General features: G+C 55.7%; 1 protein-coding gene across 2 annotated transcripts in view; it reads right to left on the bottom strand.

Moving 5' to 3' along the window:
• KCNN3 (potassium calcium-activated channel subfamily N member 3) overlaps positions 1-19,431 on the bottom strand; it is a 71,843-nt gene that overhangs the window by 49,138 nt on the left and 3,274 nt on the right. For both annotated transcript variants that reach the window (XM_030541972.1, XM_030541973.1), the window contains exon 2: positions 8,282-8,377. In XM_030541972.1, the coding sequence (XP_030397832.1) occupies positions 8,282-8,377 (96 nt within the window). The remainder of the gene's footprint in view (positions 1-8,281; positions 8,378-19,431) is intronic.

The raw sequence follows: 19,431 nt of genomic DNA, 5'->3' as shown, positions 1-19,431 counted from the left end.
TCCCAGGGCAGTCAGACATGCCAAGTGCCACAGGGCAGCATGAATGTAACGGAGAAAAGTCATGGACAATGGCAGGAGTACAGCAGACTCCCTGTGCATCACCCAGGGCTCTGACAAGGGAGGCTCTTCGGAGCACAGACTCCATGGCCACAGGATGGAGAGCACAGGCTTGTGCTCTCCATTATCCCAGGTAACAAAAGTCCCACTCATTGAAAGCATTCAGCCCTGCTCCACACCAGAAGAGCCAGGGTGCGCCATGGAAGGGCAGGGCATTTAGCACTATTCTGTGATACAGCGTGGAATCCTTTGAGGAGATCCCCCTCCCCTGGGTCGCATAGACCGTCAGCGGCTGGAGCAGGCTGGACAGTGCATGGCCCAGCGTGCCCAGTGACGCAGGCTAAGAGCAGGAAGAGTGATCAGGATGTCAGCTGGACACCACTGCCATCAGGCAGGAACGTTCCACCATCTGCAGCCTTCCACCTTCAGGGCCTGTAACTGCTGCACTTTCAGTGCTTTCTCCTGAGCATCTCCTGTTGGATGCTGCAGGCAGGATACAGGTTCCACAGGCCAATGGTCTAATGTCACTAACCTTACATCAGAGTCAGGCCCACTTCCACGCAGCCTGACCTGCCACTGTGAGAAGCCCCTGGGGCTGTTACACCCTGGGACTCAGCTCTGGCATTGCTCCAGCACTGCACCGGGGGCTAAGACTTAGGAACTAGCCTCTTGCTATGGCATTGCTAACAGCTCTCGCTTGCTCCAGCCATTAAAACAGGGAACTCCCACCAGCCTGGGCTCCAGCCTTCAGGAATGCCTCATTAAGCCACGATCCGTTATCTAGCTAGCTTTAAACTCCACTTAGGGAGCTGATCTGTCCAGCCAAACCACAGGCTCTCCAAAGGAGGGTGCCACCAGTCTGCTGCCTGGGGCACTGAGAACAAGGCCCACGCAAAGCCCTCTGCAGTGGGAAGGAGATTGACAACTCTGTGGCAGCCTGGGATGGCATCCCTTAGTAGGAACAAAAACATTCCTGCTCCCCAGCCCCGGGGGAGGCCAAGAGGGGTAATCCCCATTTTCCAGCAGGCACAATGGACCCAGAGTCGACAAAGGACCCACAGTGAGTCGCTGGGAGGTAGACGATTAATCCCGTTTATTAGCTGGAAGTCCATCATGCCGGGGCTGTACAAACACATTACATTAGAACTCTGAAGGGCTTGGCTCCTAGACTCAGAGACGGCTCCAGGCACCGGCAAAGGAAGTGGGTACTTGGGGTGACACATCCAGGTCTTCGGCAGCAATTCGGTGGCGGGTCCCTCACTCCCTCTTGGGGGGGAAGGACCCGCCGCCGAATTGCTGCCAAAGAATGAAGCGGCGCAGTAGAGCTGCTGCTGAAGTGCCCCCGATCACAGCTTTAGCTTTAGCTTTTTTTTTTTTTTTTTTTTGCTTCGCCACTTGGGGCAGCAAAAAAGCTGGAGCCAGCCCTGCTCAGACCTTATCCACCACATCACACTGCCTTCTCTGCAGCTCAGTCCCAAACCTCACATAGAACTTCCTGACTGCAGCTCCAGGCTGAGGTGAGCCAAGACCAATACAGAAACCCAGGCTTCCAGCTGGAAAGCCTTTCCTGAGGGAGGAAAAAATCCTCCAGCTGGGAAGCAATTGATAAGTGCCCTGCAGAGAGACCTGCAAGGGGCAGTCTCTCTGCTCTGGTGCATGAGCAGAGCTTTTCTCAGCCCCAGAGTGGCTCATGCCATCCTGCCATGGTTCACAAGCCAGCATCACTACTGGAGCGCCCGCCCATTGCAAAGGGACTGGGAAATGCAGGGGGCTGAGTTTTTCGAGAACACCCAGAGGATGTGTTAACTTTCACATGAATTTGGGCAGCTTGGAGACTCAGCCTCGATGGATAGGACTAAATCAATTCCAGTCAGTTATTAGTAAAGTGTACAGGCAACTAGAGACCAGCGTGACATCTCAATTCAGTTCTCACACCCAGAAGTTAATGCTCAGAAAACACATCCTAACTCCATCTGGCTCTTTATTCAGCCTAAATTGGCTGTATATTTGGGAAATGGTGGATACTCTATTCCTCTTTGAGGCTAGGACTGGCTGGGAGCTGGTCAGAGAGGAGTTTTTTGCATTTTGCTGCACAGCAAGGAAAGAAATTGCTTCCTTGCAGTGGCAGATTTTACACTCCAGACAAGAACGTTTGTCACTTAGGTTTACATGTTCTTGTTTGTAGCTCACAGGAAGACACTGACGGGGGAAATTCAGAGATTCCAAGGCCAGACGAGACCATTGTGATCATCTTGTCTGACCTCCAGTACTTCTCAGCCCAGAGCCCTGTCCCCAAGTGATCCCTAGAGCAGAGGTGTTAGAAAACCAGCCACTCGCCATGTAAAAACTGCCAGTGATGGAGAACCCAGCACAACCCAGGGTCAGTTGTTCCAATGGTTAATTCCTCTCATGGTGAAATATTTACACCTGACTTTCAATCTGAATTTGTCTAGCTTCAACTCCCAGCCATTGGCTCCAGTTAGACCTTCCTCTGCTAGACAGATGAGCCCCTGATTAAATATTTGTTCCCAGGTAGATCCTCACCCCTGAACCGGCTCTTTGTTCAGCTAGACAGACTCAGAGCTCAATCAGTACAACTGCCCAGCCAGCCAAACTGCATGCTTCTCCGCTGCTGGCTGGGTCTGTAAGGACCTAGCACCCGCAGGAGAGAGCTACAAGGAGAGGGGACGTGGGTCACAGTTGGTGCTTCTGATGTATTAGCTACTAGTGCTTGGGACATGGACCTCAGCTGCACGCAGGGATCCAGGCTCGCTCCCCTGTCCTTCAAGCCACGTATCCAAGCGCTGGTCGCAAGTGACTTGCAGCAATATGATATTGAGCAGGAAAGTCAGTATGTTAGCAGAGTGTTTTATTAACAGGAGTCAGCTACTAGCTAATCCTAACCCTGACCCTCAGGCTTGGGTTTCCTCCAGGTGCTCTTTGTGGAAGATCTTTTCCCCTGGCCCCTCTTTCCTGTTCCTACAGGTTGTTCTGACCCCTCAGTAACAGAGATTCTTTTCCCTTCACAGCTTCTCCCCTCCATGCTGTGGAGGACAAGCACTGTCTCTGGCTTCCTGCTTCTCCTCTCCGAGTGCCATACAAAGCATGCATTGCTGCAGAAAGAACCTGGATTGGTCTTGTTGGATTGCTTTGAGTTTACGACCAGTAGCCAAACCCCGCTGAAAGTTGCCAAGTCTTTGCTGGGTAAATATGAAAATGCCACCTGGAGATACTATGGCCAAAGGCTGGCGCATGGGTGCCAAACATTAGGGTCTTGAATACAAGGCCTTTATTCAGTAATCAATGGGAATTTTGCCTTTGACTTCAATCAGAGGTAGGTCAGACCTGTGAAGCCCTATGCACAGCTCAAGAGGTGGACTTTGCAAACCTCTCACCAGAGAAGACAAGCAGGCCCAGGGGTGAAGCGCACAATGACAAAGCAGCCTCAGGGGAGATTATTTCTGCAAAGGCCAGAGCACTCCCAAATATTTGCTTTGAAATGTTCAGCTAGAGGAAAAGTCAGCAACTGCTCATTTGCCAGTCCCTCTGGTGGAGTCACAGGCCAATCTGTGCATAACCCAGACGCCTTCTACTGCCACAGCCTGAGGGGACCCAGCATTTTTCATGACAGTACAACATGTGGGTTCCTGGGAGTGCTGGGAGAAATCAAGCATCTTATCTAGCTTCAGCTAGAAGTGGCCAAACATTCTTCACATGCTGCCTGTGCAGCAAGGAAAAAAAAACGGTTCGCTCAGGGCAGCAACTTTTACACTTCTGACAGGTGCAGCATTTGTCACCGAGTTCTCAGTGTGCTTGGCAGTGGGTGACTGCAGAGCTGCTATGGGGGAGGGGCCCACACCTACCAGCTGGGCCGGTTAGAATAGTAAAGGATCTGACAAACTGCACTGGAGGCCTAGTGATGCTGCCCAGGTCCTAGGTGCCACAGGCCTCAGATATGAAGCAGCACTGATGGTCTCCCCCAGCGAAGCTCCTTGTGACAGGCAGCCTGAGGAAGGGGTAGCTAGGCACCTGGCCGGAGCAGCCAGCTTAGCTCAGTTTGGGGGTGAGCAGCCACTCTTCAAAGCTGTACAGAGTTACCATGTGCCCCCTGGTGCTGCGCTCGGACTTCTGGGGGCATCTCCCCGGGGGTTTTGAGCAGCTGATTTTCCCAGTGAATTGTGGGAGAGCTTGTCTGTCCCTGCACACACAGGGGAAACGTGGGAAGGCGCTGTGGGACTATCATCTTCTCTGCCAGGCAGCTGAGTCCCTAGCCAGAACGCAGGCTCCCTCTCATCCCCAGGACGGCGAGCTAGCTCAGGCTGCGAGCAGCTCATGACACCCTCAGCTGCTCTTCACCAGTTCCATTGCCCTTCTGAGCATTTGCTTTTGGAGCCCCCAGGGTGTAGTTCTACCCACACAGAGCATTGCAGACTGCCAGCCCCTCTTGCAGGTAGCTGTGCTGCTGGCTCTTCTCCCTGGATTTGCCCCAGAGCAACCCACTTGGCTCCCTCTGCAGAGATTGCTTCCAGCTGCACTCAGGGGCAAAATCTGAAACAACAGCACTGGGAGACGGAGAAATTAAGCCCTAGAGATGAGGGAGGGAGGGAAGGTAAGGGCAGGGGCTGCTGGTGCTCCCAGTGCAGGAGGCCTGCGTTGGTACAGACACTCATGGGCTCCTGCCACTGACAAAGGTACATAACACAACAAATAAAAATCAGGGATCTGCAGCTGGACGTTGGTGTGGATGGACCTCGGGTCCCACCAGGTCCCTGGTCTGCAATCTGTAGGTTCCTGAGCCCGGATCAAGGGGTTCCTGGTCCCACTTTGTGGGAAGGCTCCATTTACAAAGGGTTAATCAGCGATGAAGAGATGCTACAGACACAGGCTGCAGTGCTGGAAACGGGGACAAGCCCATCAGTAGCAGGAGCTCCCAAGGCCTCTGAGCAGCCTGGGGGCCGGTGGGATTCTAGAACAATGCACAAAACCTGATCAGCCAGTCATCAGCCTGTGCTAACTCTTTAGGAATGGACCCTTCATACAAAGAACAACCAGAAATTCACCTGCACGCACAGCGTTTTGTTCCACAGGAGGCAGTGCCGAGCTGCAGGCTCTCTGCTCAGGCTTCGGTCTATTCCCACGCCCTCTCTTTGCTTTCCCATTTGGCTCCCATCCTTGCCCATCAAACATTTCCATAAAGCGCCTCCTTGCTGCAGAAGGAGCTTTACTGCTCTCCCAGGAGCTGTCCTGGTTGGGCTATGTCACGCAGGAGAGACTGGAGTAGACTGACCTGGGAACGTTGATTAGTTTTATTGGGGCTGGCTGCATGGGGGATGGGAGAGCAGTGGATGACTTTGGGTGAGGGTCAATACCTGAGCCAGAAGGAGGGTGAGGCCGGGTGATACCTTGGCCTGGGAAACTGGACAGAGGGAGGAGGAGGAAGAGCTGGGGGGAGGGGAGTGAGTCAGCTGGAGGGGTTTTTGGTTTCAGTTTTGGGCTGGCTGGGAAGACACAGGCAACCCCAAGTCTGGGATCTAAGCTCCTTGTCCCCCTGAGGGACCTGGCTGAGGGGTCCTGGTTGTACCTACAAGCCCTGCTTGGGACTGTGTTCCTGTCATCTAATAAACCTTCTGGGTTACTGGCTGGCTGAGAGTCATGGTGAATTGCAGGAAGTCGGGGTGCAGGCCTTGACTCCTCCACACTCCATGACAATTACAGGCTAGGACCTGACTGTGCTGAACATGGCCAAGTCTTCAGTGAAGAAACATAAAAATGACCCCCGGAGCTCAAGAGAACCCTCATCACCAATGCACAGTGTGGGCTTCGTGGCTGCAGAGTTCTGAAGCCATGGCACGCTAGAGAAGGGGGATAAAGTTAACACTGGTAACCACAGGCAGCACGGCCTGCGGGAGGAACAGCATCTGAACCAGGGAGCAGAAGTCCATCAAATACCGGGGTTGAAATGGGCAGTTCTCTTCCATACCAAGGTCAGCTGCTTTGGACTGGCCAGCTCCTCAGGGCTAAGATGGGCTTCAAGGGACTAGCGGAGGATTGGGGCCTGCTGGGACAGAGGCTCTGGGGCCAGGGGGGTTGGTTTGCTCCCAATTATTGTCCCGGGCTAATGTGTATGGTGCTCCGCCCCTTTCACAGGGGAGCCTCATTGTGGTAGGCAGGGGAGCCCCACAGTAGGCTCTTCTCAGCTAGCAAACAGGGCCTCGAGAATGTCTCCCTTTAGGACAGAGCCCCGATTAGCACAAACGCCCCTAAGCGACTGATTAATTCTTCCCGCACCCAGCCCCAGTTTAGCACTGATCCCCTGTGTCACAGAGTCCCTGGGCGATGCTCTGGAACTGCTCCCCACAAAACCAGACAGGACTTTGGGGAGCCTCCTCTCCCTTGGAGCAGACTGTCTCCAGGGCAAGACGCTCACACGTCTTCACCTCCTGGGTCTCTCCTTGGAGGGGCAGAGGATGCTGAATGCTCCGTGTGCTTGCCACAGTGAGTCTGCCCAGGCGGGGTCCTGGGGAAGCCACAGGGTCCTGCACCTCCACTTTGCAGTTAAATGTGACTCTCAGCCAGCCAGTAACACAGAGGTTTATTAGATGACAGGAACAGGGTCTAAAACAGAGCTTGTAGGTACAGAGAACAAGACTCCTCAGCCGGGTCCATTCTGGGGCCCAGTGAGGCAGACCCCCACGTCTGCCCTCACTCCTTGTCCCCAGCCAGTCCCAAACTGAAAAGCCCCTCCAGCCCCTCCTCTCTGGGCTGTGTCTCTTTCCTGGGCCAGGAGGTCACCTGATCTCTTTGTTCACCTTTAGCTATTTCCTTGCAGGGGGGAAGGCCCCTGGCCATTTGTTGCCAGGGAGACAGAGTGTCAGTAATTTATGTACACTGGCCTTTATCCCACCATCTAGAGACTTAAGAACTGCATAGGGGAAACTGAGGCACCCACACAGTATTCAGAGGAAACATTAAGAACAGTCCCACTTTGTCACACCCTGGGAGCAGGTGCCTTTCCCACATGGGCTCCTGGACAATTCTCAAATGCAGTGTGTGATCAGATGTTCCTGGGTATGGCTTTAATCAACAAAGAAATCCATATCAGCATAACATAGCTTATCTCAGAACGTCTCCCCAGGCATAGCTGTTCCCTCCTCAGGTCTGCTCAGCCCAGCCCCTAGGTCTTCCTTCACCAGGTGCTGTAATGAGCCCCTGCAAGTCTGCAGTGCCCACTTACTCCTTCTCCAGCAGGCCCTGCTGATGGGCAGGGGATTGCCTGCCTGTTCAGACCCTCACATAGCACATGTGGCAGCGTCCCTGCTGAGAGGCTGAGGCACAAAGGGTAAGGGTAAGGGTGAGGCCCTGTTTGCTAGCTGAGAAGTGGAGCAGCCTGTGCCCCGCAGCATGCAGGAAGTGCTGATCCCTCCCAGCCCCTCGGATCCATGCTCACTGGAACAGCAGCGCTGCCTTGTCGCCCCAGCGGAGCACAGGCCTGGAACAGGCAGGTACTAACTCCCTAACAAACCTGTGAACCCCCCACTCCAGGCACTGCGGGATGAACCCTGCTGCATGCAGAGCCTGGGACCATGAACCCTGCTGCTCCTGCGCAGGGATCATGCTGCTCTTGGATTCCAGGGCTGAGAGCTGCTTTCCACAGCCTCTCCCTCCCACAGAGCAGCAGCAGCGCTCCCGATAGGGGCTGCGAAGGCTGGAGCAGGGCATTGCCACTCCAGAGGCCCTGGGCTAGTGCAGCTCGTGTAGCGCCAAGACAGGCTGCAGGGGTCCTCTGGGAACGAGCCAGCCCGGCTGTCTCAGTTTCTCCAGAAACCTTTGCCCTTCCTGTCTCAGCAGTGAGCGGCTGCAGGAGGGGGCCTGCACTGCACTCTCAAACAAGGCTCAGGGTGGCGATCTCTGCAGCATCCCTGTCACTCATGTCCAGCACTGATGGTGCAAATCCACTCCAAGGGAGACATTCAGCATTATGTCCCCCAACACACACACAGCATCATTTAGGTTAGATAAATGTCTATCAGGGATGGTCTAGACAGTATTTGGTCCTGCCATGAGGGCAGGGGGCTGGACTCAATGACCTCTCAAAGTCCCTTCCAGTCCTAGAGTCTAGGAATCTATGAGTCTAGGACCACAAACGCAGACATGTCTGGAAAGGTGCCTGGTTCTCCCCAGGATTCTCCCCTCTGGAGGAGCTCCCACTCCATAGGGGACCTACCTGCACTTCCCGTGTGTGGTAGGCAATGATCAAGCCCAGCAGGATGACCGTGGACAGGCTGATAAGGCATTTCAAGGCCAGAGAAAACATGGACTCCTGCAGGACAAGGAAGGAGAAAGCATTAGGGGAGTGAGGGCCAGAAAGGGGTCACTCCATGCCCACTGAGACATACAAGAACTTGGTCCATGGGCCAGGGCAGACGGGAATGCAAAGGCCTTGGAGAAAGCAGAATGCCTCTATCGCTACAGGGGAAGCTGCGGGCGCATGGATAACACAGCAAGGCTTGAAGTGGAGGCAGCTACCCACCCCACCCCTGTTCCTGAGCCTGGAACATCAGCATATGCTTTACCTAACCCCCCTCCACACTCACACACGCACTCTGCAGGCAGCTTCCCAGAGATACCTGCTGTCTGGCCCCTCCCCGCAGCCTCAGCCATGATTCTCCCCCCTCTGTACAGCTCCTCCAAGTGCTCTGGCACAGCAACCCCCTTCTCCTCATCTGGAGGTCACACTCCCACTCAGCGATGGGCCACCCAACTGAGAAGAGCAGGTGCCAAGCACAGGGTGCCCCAGCTGAGAATACTAAATAATGATACGTGTGCCTCTGTCCCCCCTTCCACCCCAGGCCCTCTGAGTGCATCAGAAGCACTAATTCATCCTGCCCCCTTTTCTCAGGGCAAACTGAGGAACGGATGGGGTCAGTGACTCACCCAGAGCTACAAGGCAAGTCAGCGACAGCTGGGAATAGAACCCAGGAGTCCTGATCGCCAGTGCCTTATTCTAGCCACTAGACAACACTGCCTCCGGGCCACGGCAAGAACCTAAGACTGATGCTCCATGCAGTGGCCTCGGAGAGCTGGCAGCCACAAGTGCTAGGCTCGTCTGTGCCCCTCAGCGCTGCGATAGCACCACGTTTCTTTGGCAGAGTGCACTGCACCCCAGCACTCAGGCCATCTGGCACCGCGGCAGGAGGGATATGAGCGGCCGCCTGGGCTGACAGCCCAGGGGCAGGACAGGGACTCTGCAGCCAGGAGAAATGAGGCAGCCAAATTGGATGTTCTTTCCAGATGATGCGATGGGGGCTCAGAGCTGGGATGGGCCATTGGGGACGGACCCTCTGTCTCACTGCACCAGCTTGACCCCACCCCCCACAGCCACCCCTGGCTGTGGATTCACTCCTAATGGAGTTCAGGCAGCTGGTGCCTGGGGAACAGTCAATACTGTTTATATGTGAGCACTGGATGCAGCCTCACAAGTTACTCGACCCCAGCCGTGTGTTTTACAGCGGGAAGTCTCAGGCTGCAATGACAATCCATCAGCATGAAGGGACACATCAAACCACCATTTCTTGGCTTGTTTTTGCTGTTGCAATTGGGAGGAAAAAAGACACAGCTCCAAGGCCCCCAAGTTGAAGCCTCAGGATATGAACAAGGTGTGAGAACCGACCGTCCCTGCATGAGTCTGGAGACCCTTCCCATCACAAACATCCACCCAGCAGCGGCCCTTGGGGGAACTGCTGGTGCACAGGACACAAAGGTTAGTGCAAAGCTGGTGCAGTGGGTAGGATGCTGGCCTGTGGTCTAGTTACCTGCTCTGCCACAGAGGCCCTGGGTCAGTCGGTCTGTTCTGTGACTCAGTTTCCAGTCTGTAAAATGGGGACATCCCCTCCCTCCTGCACAAGACAACACTGCAGGCTGTACACCTACCAGCATGTGAACGCCTGAGCTCAGGGGTGAAAGGTGCTGACTGCATGCCCCCATGCTGGCAAGAAGGCCTGAGGAATAGGGGCCCAATGTGCGGTGCCCCAATCCTGCTGAATGGACTATGCCACCAAGGGTAGCAGCTTTCTGAGGCCAAGGACCCAGCTGATCTCAGTCACACAAGCAACAAAATAGCAATAGTAGACCCCCAATCGGACCTTCCTCCAGGGATCTCAACCCTCCTACTTCAGGGTACAAGCCAGCCTCTCACTGGGAGTCAGGAGGGAACTCCCCTGGGGGCAGGTTACTCCATCACTGGGGGTGCCTTGCACCTTTGAAGCAGGTGGCACAGAGTGGTGAGATGGGGACTGCCCAGCCCAGCACTCCCTGTCCCTAGGGTCTCAACGCCCCACCCTCTGGTAGGAGGGAAGTTCTATTGATCCCCTCTTTACAGCTCTGCCAGCACCCCACTTGGCTATGGAGCCTGACCCCAGGCAGCCCACGCTGCACACCAGGCCCACCATCCAACCAGGCTAGTGACACAGCAGCCTTCCATCAGCCACACATGGCTGTATCATGGCACAGAGGCCAAGGGGACCAAGGAGAGTTACAGAACAGGAATCCGACCCAGGTCCCTCAGGGCCACCACCGCAAGCACTGCCGTACCTCTGCATGCGGCAGCAGGCCAGGCTACGTGAGCCGCCACCGGACCAAAGGGGCCACGGCCCTGCACCTCCTGGGGCTCTGCAGCTGAGAGCACGATGCTATTGGCATCGATTTGCTGTCTGGAAGAGCAGCCCTTTTCTCAATGAGGTTTTTAATCGAATGCTGTTGGATGTAATTACGTCTCCCCTCAGCCGGCCAGGGGATTCCAGCAATCTGCTGAGAGTCAGCATTAGCTCTGTAATATGGCAGCCTAATGGATGGTCTAATTAGATCCTCCTGCTAATCAATGCTATGTAAATTAAACCAGCCCTTAGTTGCCCATGAGCAAAGTGACCGCTTCCAGATCCTAGGTCTCTGCTCCCTGACCCACCCCCCACCTCACCAACAGCATTTCCCCAGGGAAAGGCCAGACAGCCGCACCCCTCTCTTTCCTCACTGTCTCACTTCCTACCCAGGCCCTCATTTTGCTCTCCGTGGGGCTGAGGTACGTGTGTTCATGGCAGCTGCATGAGAAGAGACCTCTGCCCTGTCTCTCCCCTTCAACCCTGGGTAGCTGCCCTGGGGCTCTAAGGGGTGTCACTGCTGGGTAATGACTGACCTGAGCCAGCTCCAGACAACGGCGTGATGGGAAGAGCTGGGTCTTGGCCTGTTAGGAGAGGAGCTGGTTCCTCTCCCAGGGGGACAAAGGCCAGCAGCGAGTGTTCGGATCATTATTGCAGCTGTCCAGCCACTTGGGCTCACCCAGCACACACAAGAGCCCTGTGCAATTTCAGTGCCAAGCAACCTGTCCCTCTGCCCCAGCAACAGGGCTAGCTGGAGTCTGGCTTTTCCGTGACCTCCACCAGATGCTATGAACACCTGGAGCCCTGTCTCTACCTCCCAAACCCCTCTGCAAACCCCACAATGCAGTCAGCTGCCCCAAGGACCTCCTGCCACTGTCTCCGGTGTTGATGGCTCAGCAGCCCCCATATTTCACTCCAGTTGACAGAGTCAATGTCCTTAAACACTCTCAAGACAAACAAGCTTCTGGGTGACTTGCTTACAACACTTAGTTCCTCCTATTACAGCCTGCCTGTCCTAGTCACTGGAAGGGCCCTGTGCAGCACCTGGTTCTGCTAAGCAGAGTGCTGGTGCAGTCGGAGCACTCCTGCCTGGGGCTTACAAGGGCAGCCACACTTGGAGACCCCAGCTGCAGGGTGCTCCCTACCGGCCAAGGTGGCTCACAGTCACAAAACTAAAGGTGGAAAACCAAGGGAACCAGCAGAACAAGGAACTGTCCCAGAGCTGGGACCCCACTGTGATCAGGAACCCCACAAATACCAGCCCCTCCTTATTGTCACAGAATGTGGGGGAGACAAGCCCCTGCACCCTGGCTTCCTGCGATTCACCAGGACTCTCAGCCAGTCAGTAAAACAGGTGGTTTATTTAGATGACAGGAACACAGTCCAAGACCGGTCTTGCAGGTACAGACAACAGGAAACCTCAGTCAGGTCCCTTGAGGGAGCGGGGGGTGCCAGGGAGGCCAGAGCCTCATCTTGGGCTCCCCTCCCTTTTCCCAGCCAGCTCCAAACTGAAACTCCCTCCAGCCATCTCACTCAGCCTTCCCCTCTCCTTCCAGTTTCCCAAGCAGAGGTGTCACCTGGCCTCCAACCCCTCAGGTATTCTCCCTCAAGAAAAGTCTCCCATCCCCAATGCAGCCAGTCCCAGCAAAGCTCCCCTGCAACCTTCCCAGGTCAATACTCCCCACTCAGCAGTCAAAACACGTTAAGAACATTCCCACTTCGTCACACTTATCTGCACTGAGGTAGCACTTGGTGCTGTAACCAAGCTGGAGCCCTTGTGCCAGATGCTGCAGACACAGCAAGGCAGCCCCTACTCGATGAGCTCCTAGCAAAGGCAGGATTATTCTCCCCATTAGCAGAGCTGGAACTGGAACTCCCAGACTTTCCCAGCAAGGTCAGCATGTGGGGAGTGGAGCTCTGTAGATCTAACCCCACCTGTGCGGGGGGTCAAGCACAGGCCATCCGGCCCAGGAGACTCCCCCAGTGAGCCTGCTAGACCCAGCAAACCAAGCCCAGATTTCCTGAGTTGTGAGGAAATAACCACAAAACCCTCCTTCCTCTCTCTCAAAAGTGTTGCAAAGGGAGGCAGAGGCAGAGCCAGGGTTAAGCAGGGCAGAATCTACCTAGGGAAAGGGAACGGGGGATTGTCAGCAGAGCCCCAGGACAGACCCATTGCTGCAAAGACCTCAGTAGTGTGTCTCCCTTTGCCTTCCCACGGAGCAGGTCTCTCCCAGGGCCATCGCTGCTAACAGGGCTGCTTGGCTTCTCACCGCGCAGCCAGAAGGGAATTTCCCATAAACCCAACAGCAGAGCCAGAGGAAATCAGGGTATTTAGTGGGATTGTTCTAAGTGCCAGGAGATAAAGAGGCCCATGGGAGAGATACAGACAGGCAGAACTGCTGACAGATGAGCAGAGAGCAACAGCTGATGCCTCGGAGAGTTACTCATGGAGCACTGCTCCTTTCCCAGGGAAGTTCCCTAGCTGGCTCGTGGGCAGGCTGTGGTGGAGGGTGAAGACTCAGGCAGGGAAGCCCTTCTCTGTCAGAGCCCTGTTAACCCCCTTCGGCTGTGCTAAATCGCCTATGGCTCAGGAGCAGAGGGGTTGGTAGCATGTATGCAGCCATCCACCCTCATGCGGACAGTGCTGGGGAAAGGCACAACACACCAGCCCTGGGAGGCAACTCTCTGTTAATGCATCAGGCAGAACAGCCCCCGCAACAGTGCCAGCATCCCTGGTCAGTATGCTTCAGCCTTGCCATGCAGGGACCGGCCCAGAGGCGAAGGGGAGTTCTGCCTCAGACCCTCAGAATCCAAGGCCAGAAAGGACCCCATCATCTGGGCCAGCCAGCCAGAGAACCTCACCCAATGACTCCTGCATCCAACCCAGAACATCTGGTTCAGCTGGAGCATGTCTGGTAAAAAGGCATGCAACCGCCCCCCTAACCCCCGACAGGGAATCCCCCACAACCCTTGACAGGCTGTTCGGGTAGTTCATTACCCTCCTGTGAAAAAACTGCACCTTATTTTTAGTCTGAATGTGTCTGGCATCAACTTCTAGCCCCTGGACCCTGTTCTGCTTTGACTGGATTAAGGAGCCATTTATCATCTGCCATTCACACCCCACCCCCGTAGGTAACTGCAGATCATGATCAAGTCACCTCTTCACCTTTTCTTTGTTCAGTGAAATAGCTTGAGCTTCCTCAATCTGGTGGTGAGGCAGGTTTTCCAGACCTTGACGCCTGGACCCTTTCCAACTATCACCACCCTTTCCAAAGTGTGGACATAGTATTACGAGACTGGCCTCACTAATGCTGTTTACAAGTCACACCATCTCACTTCTCCACTGCATCAACCCAGCCACGAAATCGCAGGGAGCGTTTCTACCCAGACTCCTTAGTCTGCCTGAGTCACTGCCCCTGGAAGTGCTAGACACGTGACCTACATTCTTGGACCCTCGCTATATAGCACTGTCTTTGGCTCTATTAACAGGCACGTGAGCCCAGCACAGCAGGTGCCCAGGTCACTCTGGAAAGGACTAGTCCCCATCACTATCACATCGGTCAGCAGAGAAGCCAGTCAGTGGTGCATTTTAGAATGTTCACTAGACTAAAACCACCAGCTTGTTTCACATGGGCTGCTGAAGAGCATGGTCTAGTGGCAGGCAGTGTGGCCTAGTGGATAGAGCCCAGTGGCCTATGGGAGATCCTCCACTTTCCTTAGATCCTCCTCTGGGGCTCTGCCTCCCCACGAGCATTTCAAAACAAGAGGAAATCGGTCCTAAAAATACCCTGCTGGTACTAATGGGAGCGATATTCCGGGTGCAGCCTGGTGAATGGGGAGCATTGTTCTCCTGCAGCCCGGCAGGGCCATGCATTGTTGTCAGCTTCACAACTTGGCACTCACCTCTCCATTGTTTGGATAGAATGGCTGGTGCCAAAGGAGCGCTGGAGACCAAACACAGGCTATTAATAGGCAGGCTCTAGAGTCTATCTGACACTGCCACAGAGCCACTGCCTCTACCTGCCTCTGCAGCATCCAGCCCTTTAGAGGTACCCGGACATCTGGGCAGTCTGGCACCTCTCTGGACTGGAGTTTGCCACACACCTTGTGGCGTGCAGGTCTAATGTCTCTCCTGGAGACATGGAACCATGGCAAACCAGGACTTGTTCGCTACCAAATGTACAGTCATGGTACACACAGGTTGGGATTAAAGGGCATCAGCACAACTACAGAGGCAGGGAGAGCTCAGGGCTAGAACAGCCAGGGGCTGCAGGCTAGGACTGGGGTGCCAGGGGTAGGGAACCCCCAAGACAGAGAGCAAGGGGCTGCAGGACAGGGTTGATGCATCTTGTCGGAGCTCAGCAAGGGGAACTCACCCCTCACTTGCTAGTACCATAGATTTGCCTTGACCCAGCTGGTTCTTTTCAAGAGCGGGGAACGTCAACAGCCAGCCAGAACATTTACATACACAGAGTGACCGAGCCTCAGGATGACTCAGCACCTGTAGGGAACAGGTAGGAATCTCCACTGCCACCTACAGAAATGCACAATGGAATGACTAAAAGGAGGGGGGCTGTACCCAAGGCAGGAGACCACACCAGATGGGCCAGTGTTTGATCCAGTGCCACAAATCCCATGGCTCCCCGTATCAGGAGGGGAAATGCAGCCCCTGCTATATAGTGTTGAGCATGGCCTGCTGCTGTTCCAGCCTGTCCCACCCACACGCTGGGCCAGAGCCCCAGCTGGCTTAAATCAGCATCATTCCATTGAACCCAGTGCTGGCTTTGGCCCACGGCATCCAACCAGGCCTGGCCTATCAGAGAAGAGGGACTGGCAAGGGGGCTTTACAGCCAAGTATTATCAGTAGGGTATCCGGGATCAGAGCCCCATTGTGCCAGGCGCTGCACACGCAGGTCTACAGACACTTGGACAAGGGTTACGCAACTGCTGTGCAGAGACCACAGCCTGGTCTCATGGTTTCCTCGTTCTCCCCTGTCTGCCTCAGGCTGAGAGCTGTCTGGAGCAGGACTGTGCTCTGGTTCTGTGTTTGTGCAGTGCTCAGTGGTAGGGGACCCTGGCTTGCTCCTTTCAAGAGGAGCAGGTTTGTGTGCAATTTGAAATGGATTTAGTGAAACTAGCGCAGCTTTGTGGGTGGACACAGGCAAGCTAACCCACAAGAAGTGTCCACAGTCCCCCCTCCCCCACACACACACTGTCCACCCATCCCCACCTCAGTTTCATTCAATCAGTGTGCCATCAGCTGCAGTTAACCCTTGGAACTTGTGCATGCAGGGAACTCTCTCCTGAGAGGCCCTGCTCTGAAGAGCTCAGTCTAGAAGCATGTGACACAGGAAGGGTGGTGAGAGGAGCAGAAGAGGCAGGAAGGGGTTTTGCCCCTGGTGAGAGCAGGACTCTTGGGTTCTTTCCCAAGGGGCTCATGGAGTTGGGAACAGCAGTGCCAGCAGCAGACAGCCATGCCTCTGACCACACTGGAGCTTGTGCTGCCATTGCGCACCTGGTCCTGGTAGCTGTCCAAAAGCAGCTACCGGGCTGGCTGGACTGCTGGCCAGATGTAAGGCAGAGCCCTCACATCCCAAGCCATGGTGAGATCTAACGGGAAGCCCTGTTCTAAGCAGGTCAGTGTCACTGTGAAAGGAACACCCAGGATTACCTGCAATTAGGTGTCTCTCCTGGAACTGTTCTGCCATCAATTATGGCCTGTTTCAGCCACTGTGTAGACAGTGTTAGCCCTTCACTGCCAGGCAGCTGGTCAGACCAGGAATGCCTGTTGGCAGAGGAGCTTTTCCGAAGCAGAGAATACAAACACACCCAGAAGGGTCTGTCAGTGCCAGCTGCATGGAGCTGTCCAGGGCGCCCTGTAGGAGGCTGGCAGTGCTCATCTATAGCACCCCACCCTGTAAGCAGGGGTGGATGCTGCTAGGAAAGGGTTAAGTGGGTCCCGCTGACTCACTGGGCAGGTGGCTTAGTATCCCACCCAGAGACACAAAGGTGTGGCCCACTGGAGGGGGATCAAGAGAGCTGGCTGAGCAATGCTGCAGGAGGATCCTTAGGGACTGCCCCAGCATGGGGAGAAGAGATCGAGCTGAGCTTGTCGTCGGTAAAGGCAAACCCCAGCTCACGCCCACACATGGTTCTCACAGGACAGGCTTGGCTGCAGCCTGTTCACAGTGAAGGTTTTAGCACATTAAGCATCCACAGCACTCCCCTCAAAGCACTCCCGCATTCACCTGTCATTGCCAAATCCCATATGGGGTGCACAGCCACAGGAGACGGTCACTATGGGGCACCTAGTGAAATCCTCCTGGTTTCTCTGCCCATGGGATTCACTGCACCTGGCTCACCTGCAGCCCCTTCCAGCCCTGCCCCTCTGTCACCCTGCTCTCAGGACACAGGAAGCAGCTGGGACTATGACAGACATTAGCCTGACTGAGCACGGTGGCTTTGATATCAGTCTGTCACTCCCATGGGGCTCAGTCCAAAGAAAGGCCCAGCTAAGTGGGTGACCCCAGCCGGGCAAGCATGCAGAATCCAGGGAGTGTTAACGTTTCCTTGCCCATTGGAGGAGTCTCTCCGACCCCCCTCCCCTGCCTGAATGCTGCTTTCCAGTTTTAATAAAAAGCAATCCAAGCCAAGCTGGAACAGCCCAGGAAACCGAGACAGAGCCAGCAACAATCCCCTTCGCACCCCTGGGGCCATGGCACGACAAGGCGGAAAGGTACAAGACAAATGATACTTTGGGAAAGCCAGCCACACAGCCCCGGTCTTTATGCACCGCTCCCATCAAAGCCGGCTCCAGAGGGGCCTGGACAGGAAGAGCTACTGCTGGCTCCCACGCTCGCCCCCAGGAGCGGGCAGAACTGAGGCCAACGCCATTCATGGGTGAGCAGAGTCCAGCTCGGAGAAGAGACTGGGGCTTAGGGCAGGTGAGCACCCAGAGCAAGGACACGAATGTGCACACGTGTGTTGGGGAGGGTGGCTGCATGGCCCCATGTGTACACACAGGGTGTGGGGCACAGACATCTCAACGTCCAGCCCATCTAGAACAGGCCCCCCCCAAACCCATCACTCAAAGGGACGGGGGTGCCAGGCTGCCAGGGAGGCCACATGACAAGAACTGGAGATCGCCACTCACAGTCGCCATTGGGTGCATGGAGGGGTCAGTGGCCAGGTCACCCACAAAAGGCCACTGCTCTATGGCACAGCTGCACCTGGGAGCCAGCAGCCCTGGGGTGATGTGCCCAGACTCCAAATCCCAGCATATAGTGCTCCCTCTTCAGCCAAGTGCTCGGCAAGGGGGCACGCATGGCATGGTGTTCACAAGCAGTCCTACAACACACGCCAGGCCTTGCAGTCCAGAGCCTGCATACAGCCCTACAACAACACGCCCTACCTAGAAAGGGGGGGCTGTCGGCTGGCACCTAGCTCCTGGCTCTGGGTGCCATGCCCTGGGCAGCAGGCCCTATCCTCCAGCTGGGGAGAGGATGAAACAAGCACCCAGCAGGCCAGGGCCCAGCACTGAAGCAGCCCCAGGCTCCTTCCAGCCCCTTCCCCCAAGGAGCACAGAACTCTACTGCCAGCTCCCAACACTGGCTGCCCCTTCCATCAGGGGCCCATGGACACTGCCAGTGAGTGCTGGTTCCTAACACAGTGGGGCCTGGAAGCTGCCTGGGGATACTTATAGACAAATCAGAGCATTGCTGGAGCTTCACAGAGCAGCCTCAACCCTGCAGCCACACTGGGATGGACTGGGGGCAGGGGGAGGAGAGCAGGAGGGATGGGGATACACTTCAGCAGACCCTGCAACCAGATCACAACCAGTCTCATTGTCGCAGGGAATGGGCAGGACCCCTCTTGCCCAGGGGCAGCCTGCAGCCAGAGGCGGCTCAGGAGGCCCCAGGCCTGTGGCTGGGTGGGAGGTGCTGCTCACAGGTGTATGCCCAGGATGCAGGGGCACACGACCTATTCTCCATTTCCCAGCATCAGAGGCAACCCAGGTTCCTGGTCTCTGCAGCATGGAGAGCACAGCTTCCATACCACAGCATCTCCGGACAGCTGAAGCCAGACCCAGCAAAGGGTTCCTCCAGAGAGCTCTGTCAAAGCCCCTCTCTCTGGCCAAAGCAACCCCTGCTACCTCAAATCTGGGCCACCCCAGCTCTGCCAATGCCCCTCTATCCCCATCCACAGCCCCCCTGCTATGCCAGTACTGAGTGCTCTTAAGCCCTGGCTGCAACACCCACCATGCTAAGCAACAATCTCTGAATATCATACTATGACCAGAGCCAGATACCCCTGTCCTGCCCAGCTGTGAGAGGCCTGGGGGCAGCTGGCCCTGCAGAGCTGTCTCCAGCTTCCACCTCTCCCCTCACTTCCTGGGCTAGCCCAGCTGAGACTCAATGGGCGGGACATGTGGAGCTTTTGCCAGATGAAGCACTGCCTTGGGCTAGCAGGCCCAGGAAACACTCCCTGCTGCTGGGGAGACCGGGCCCAGACAGCCAACCACAGGGCCCGGGGGAGGGTGCGGGGGGCATCACCGCAAAAGAGAAATGGATCCTTCCCCCTCCACCTTGCTCCCTGGGGATCCACCACACACAGGCTCCCCCCTCAGCATCCCATTGTGCAGGGGCGCAAACGTGGAGCACTGCAGCTACCTTCCCGGACAGCATATGGCCAGACCTTTCCTAGCAGCTGCACCCATGCTGGG

Source organism: Gopherus evgoodei, chromosome 24 (genome assembly GCF_007399415.2).
Source record: "Gopherus evgoodei ecotype Sinaloan lineage chromosome 24, rGopEvg1_v1.p, whole genome shotgun sequence".
In the NCBI taxonomy this organism is placed as follows: domain Eukaryota; kingdom Metazoa; phylum Chordata; order Testudines; family Testudinidae; genus Gopherus; species Gopherus evgoodei.
This window is presented reverse-complemented; position numbering and strand designations above follow the sequence as displayed.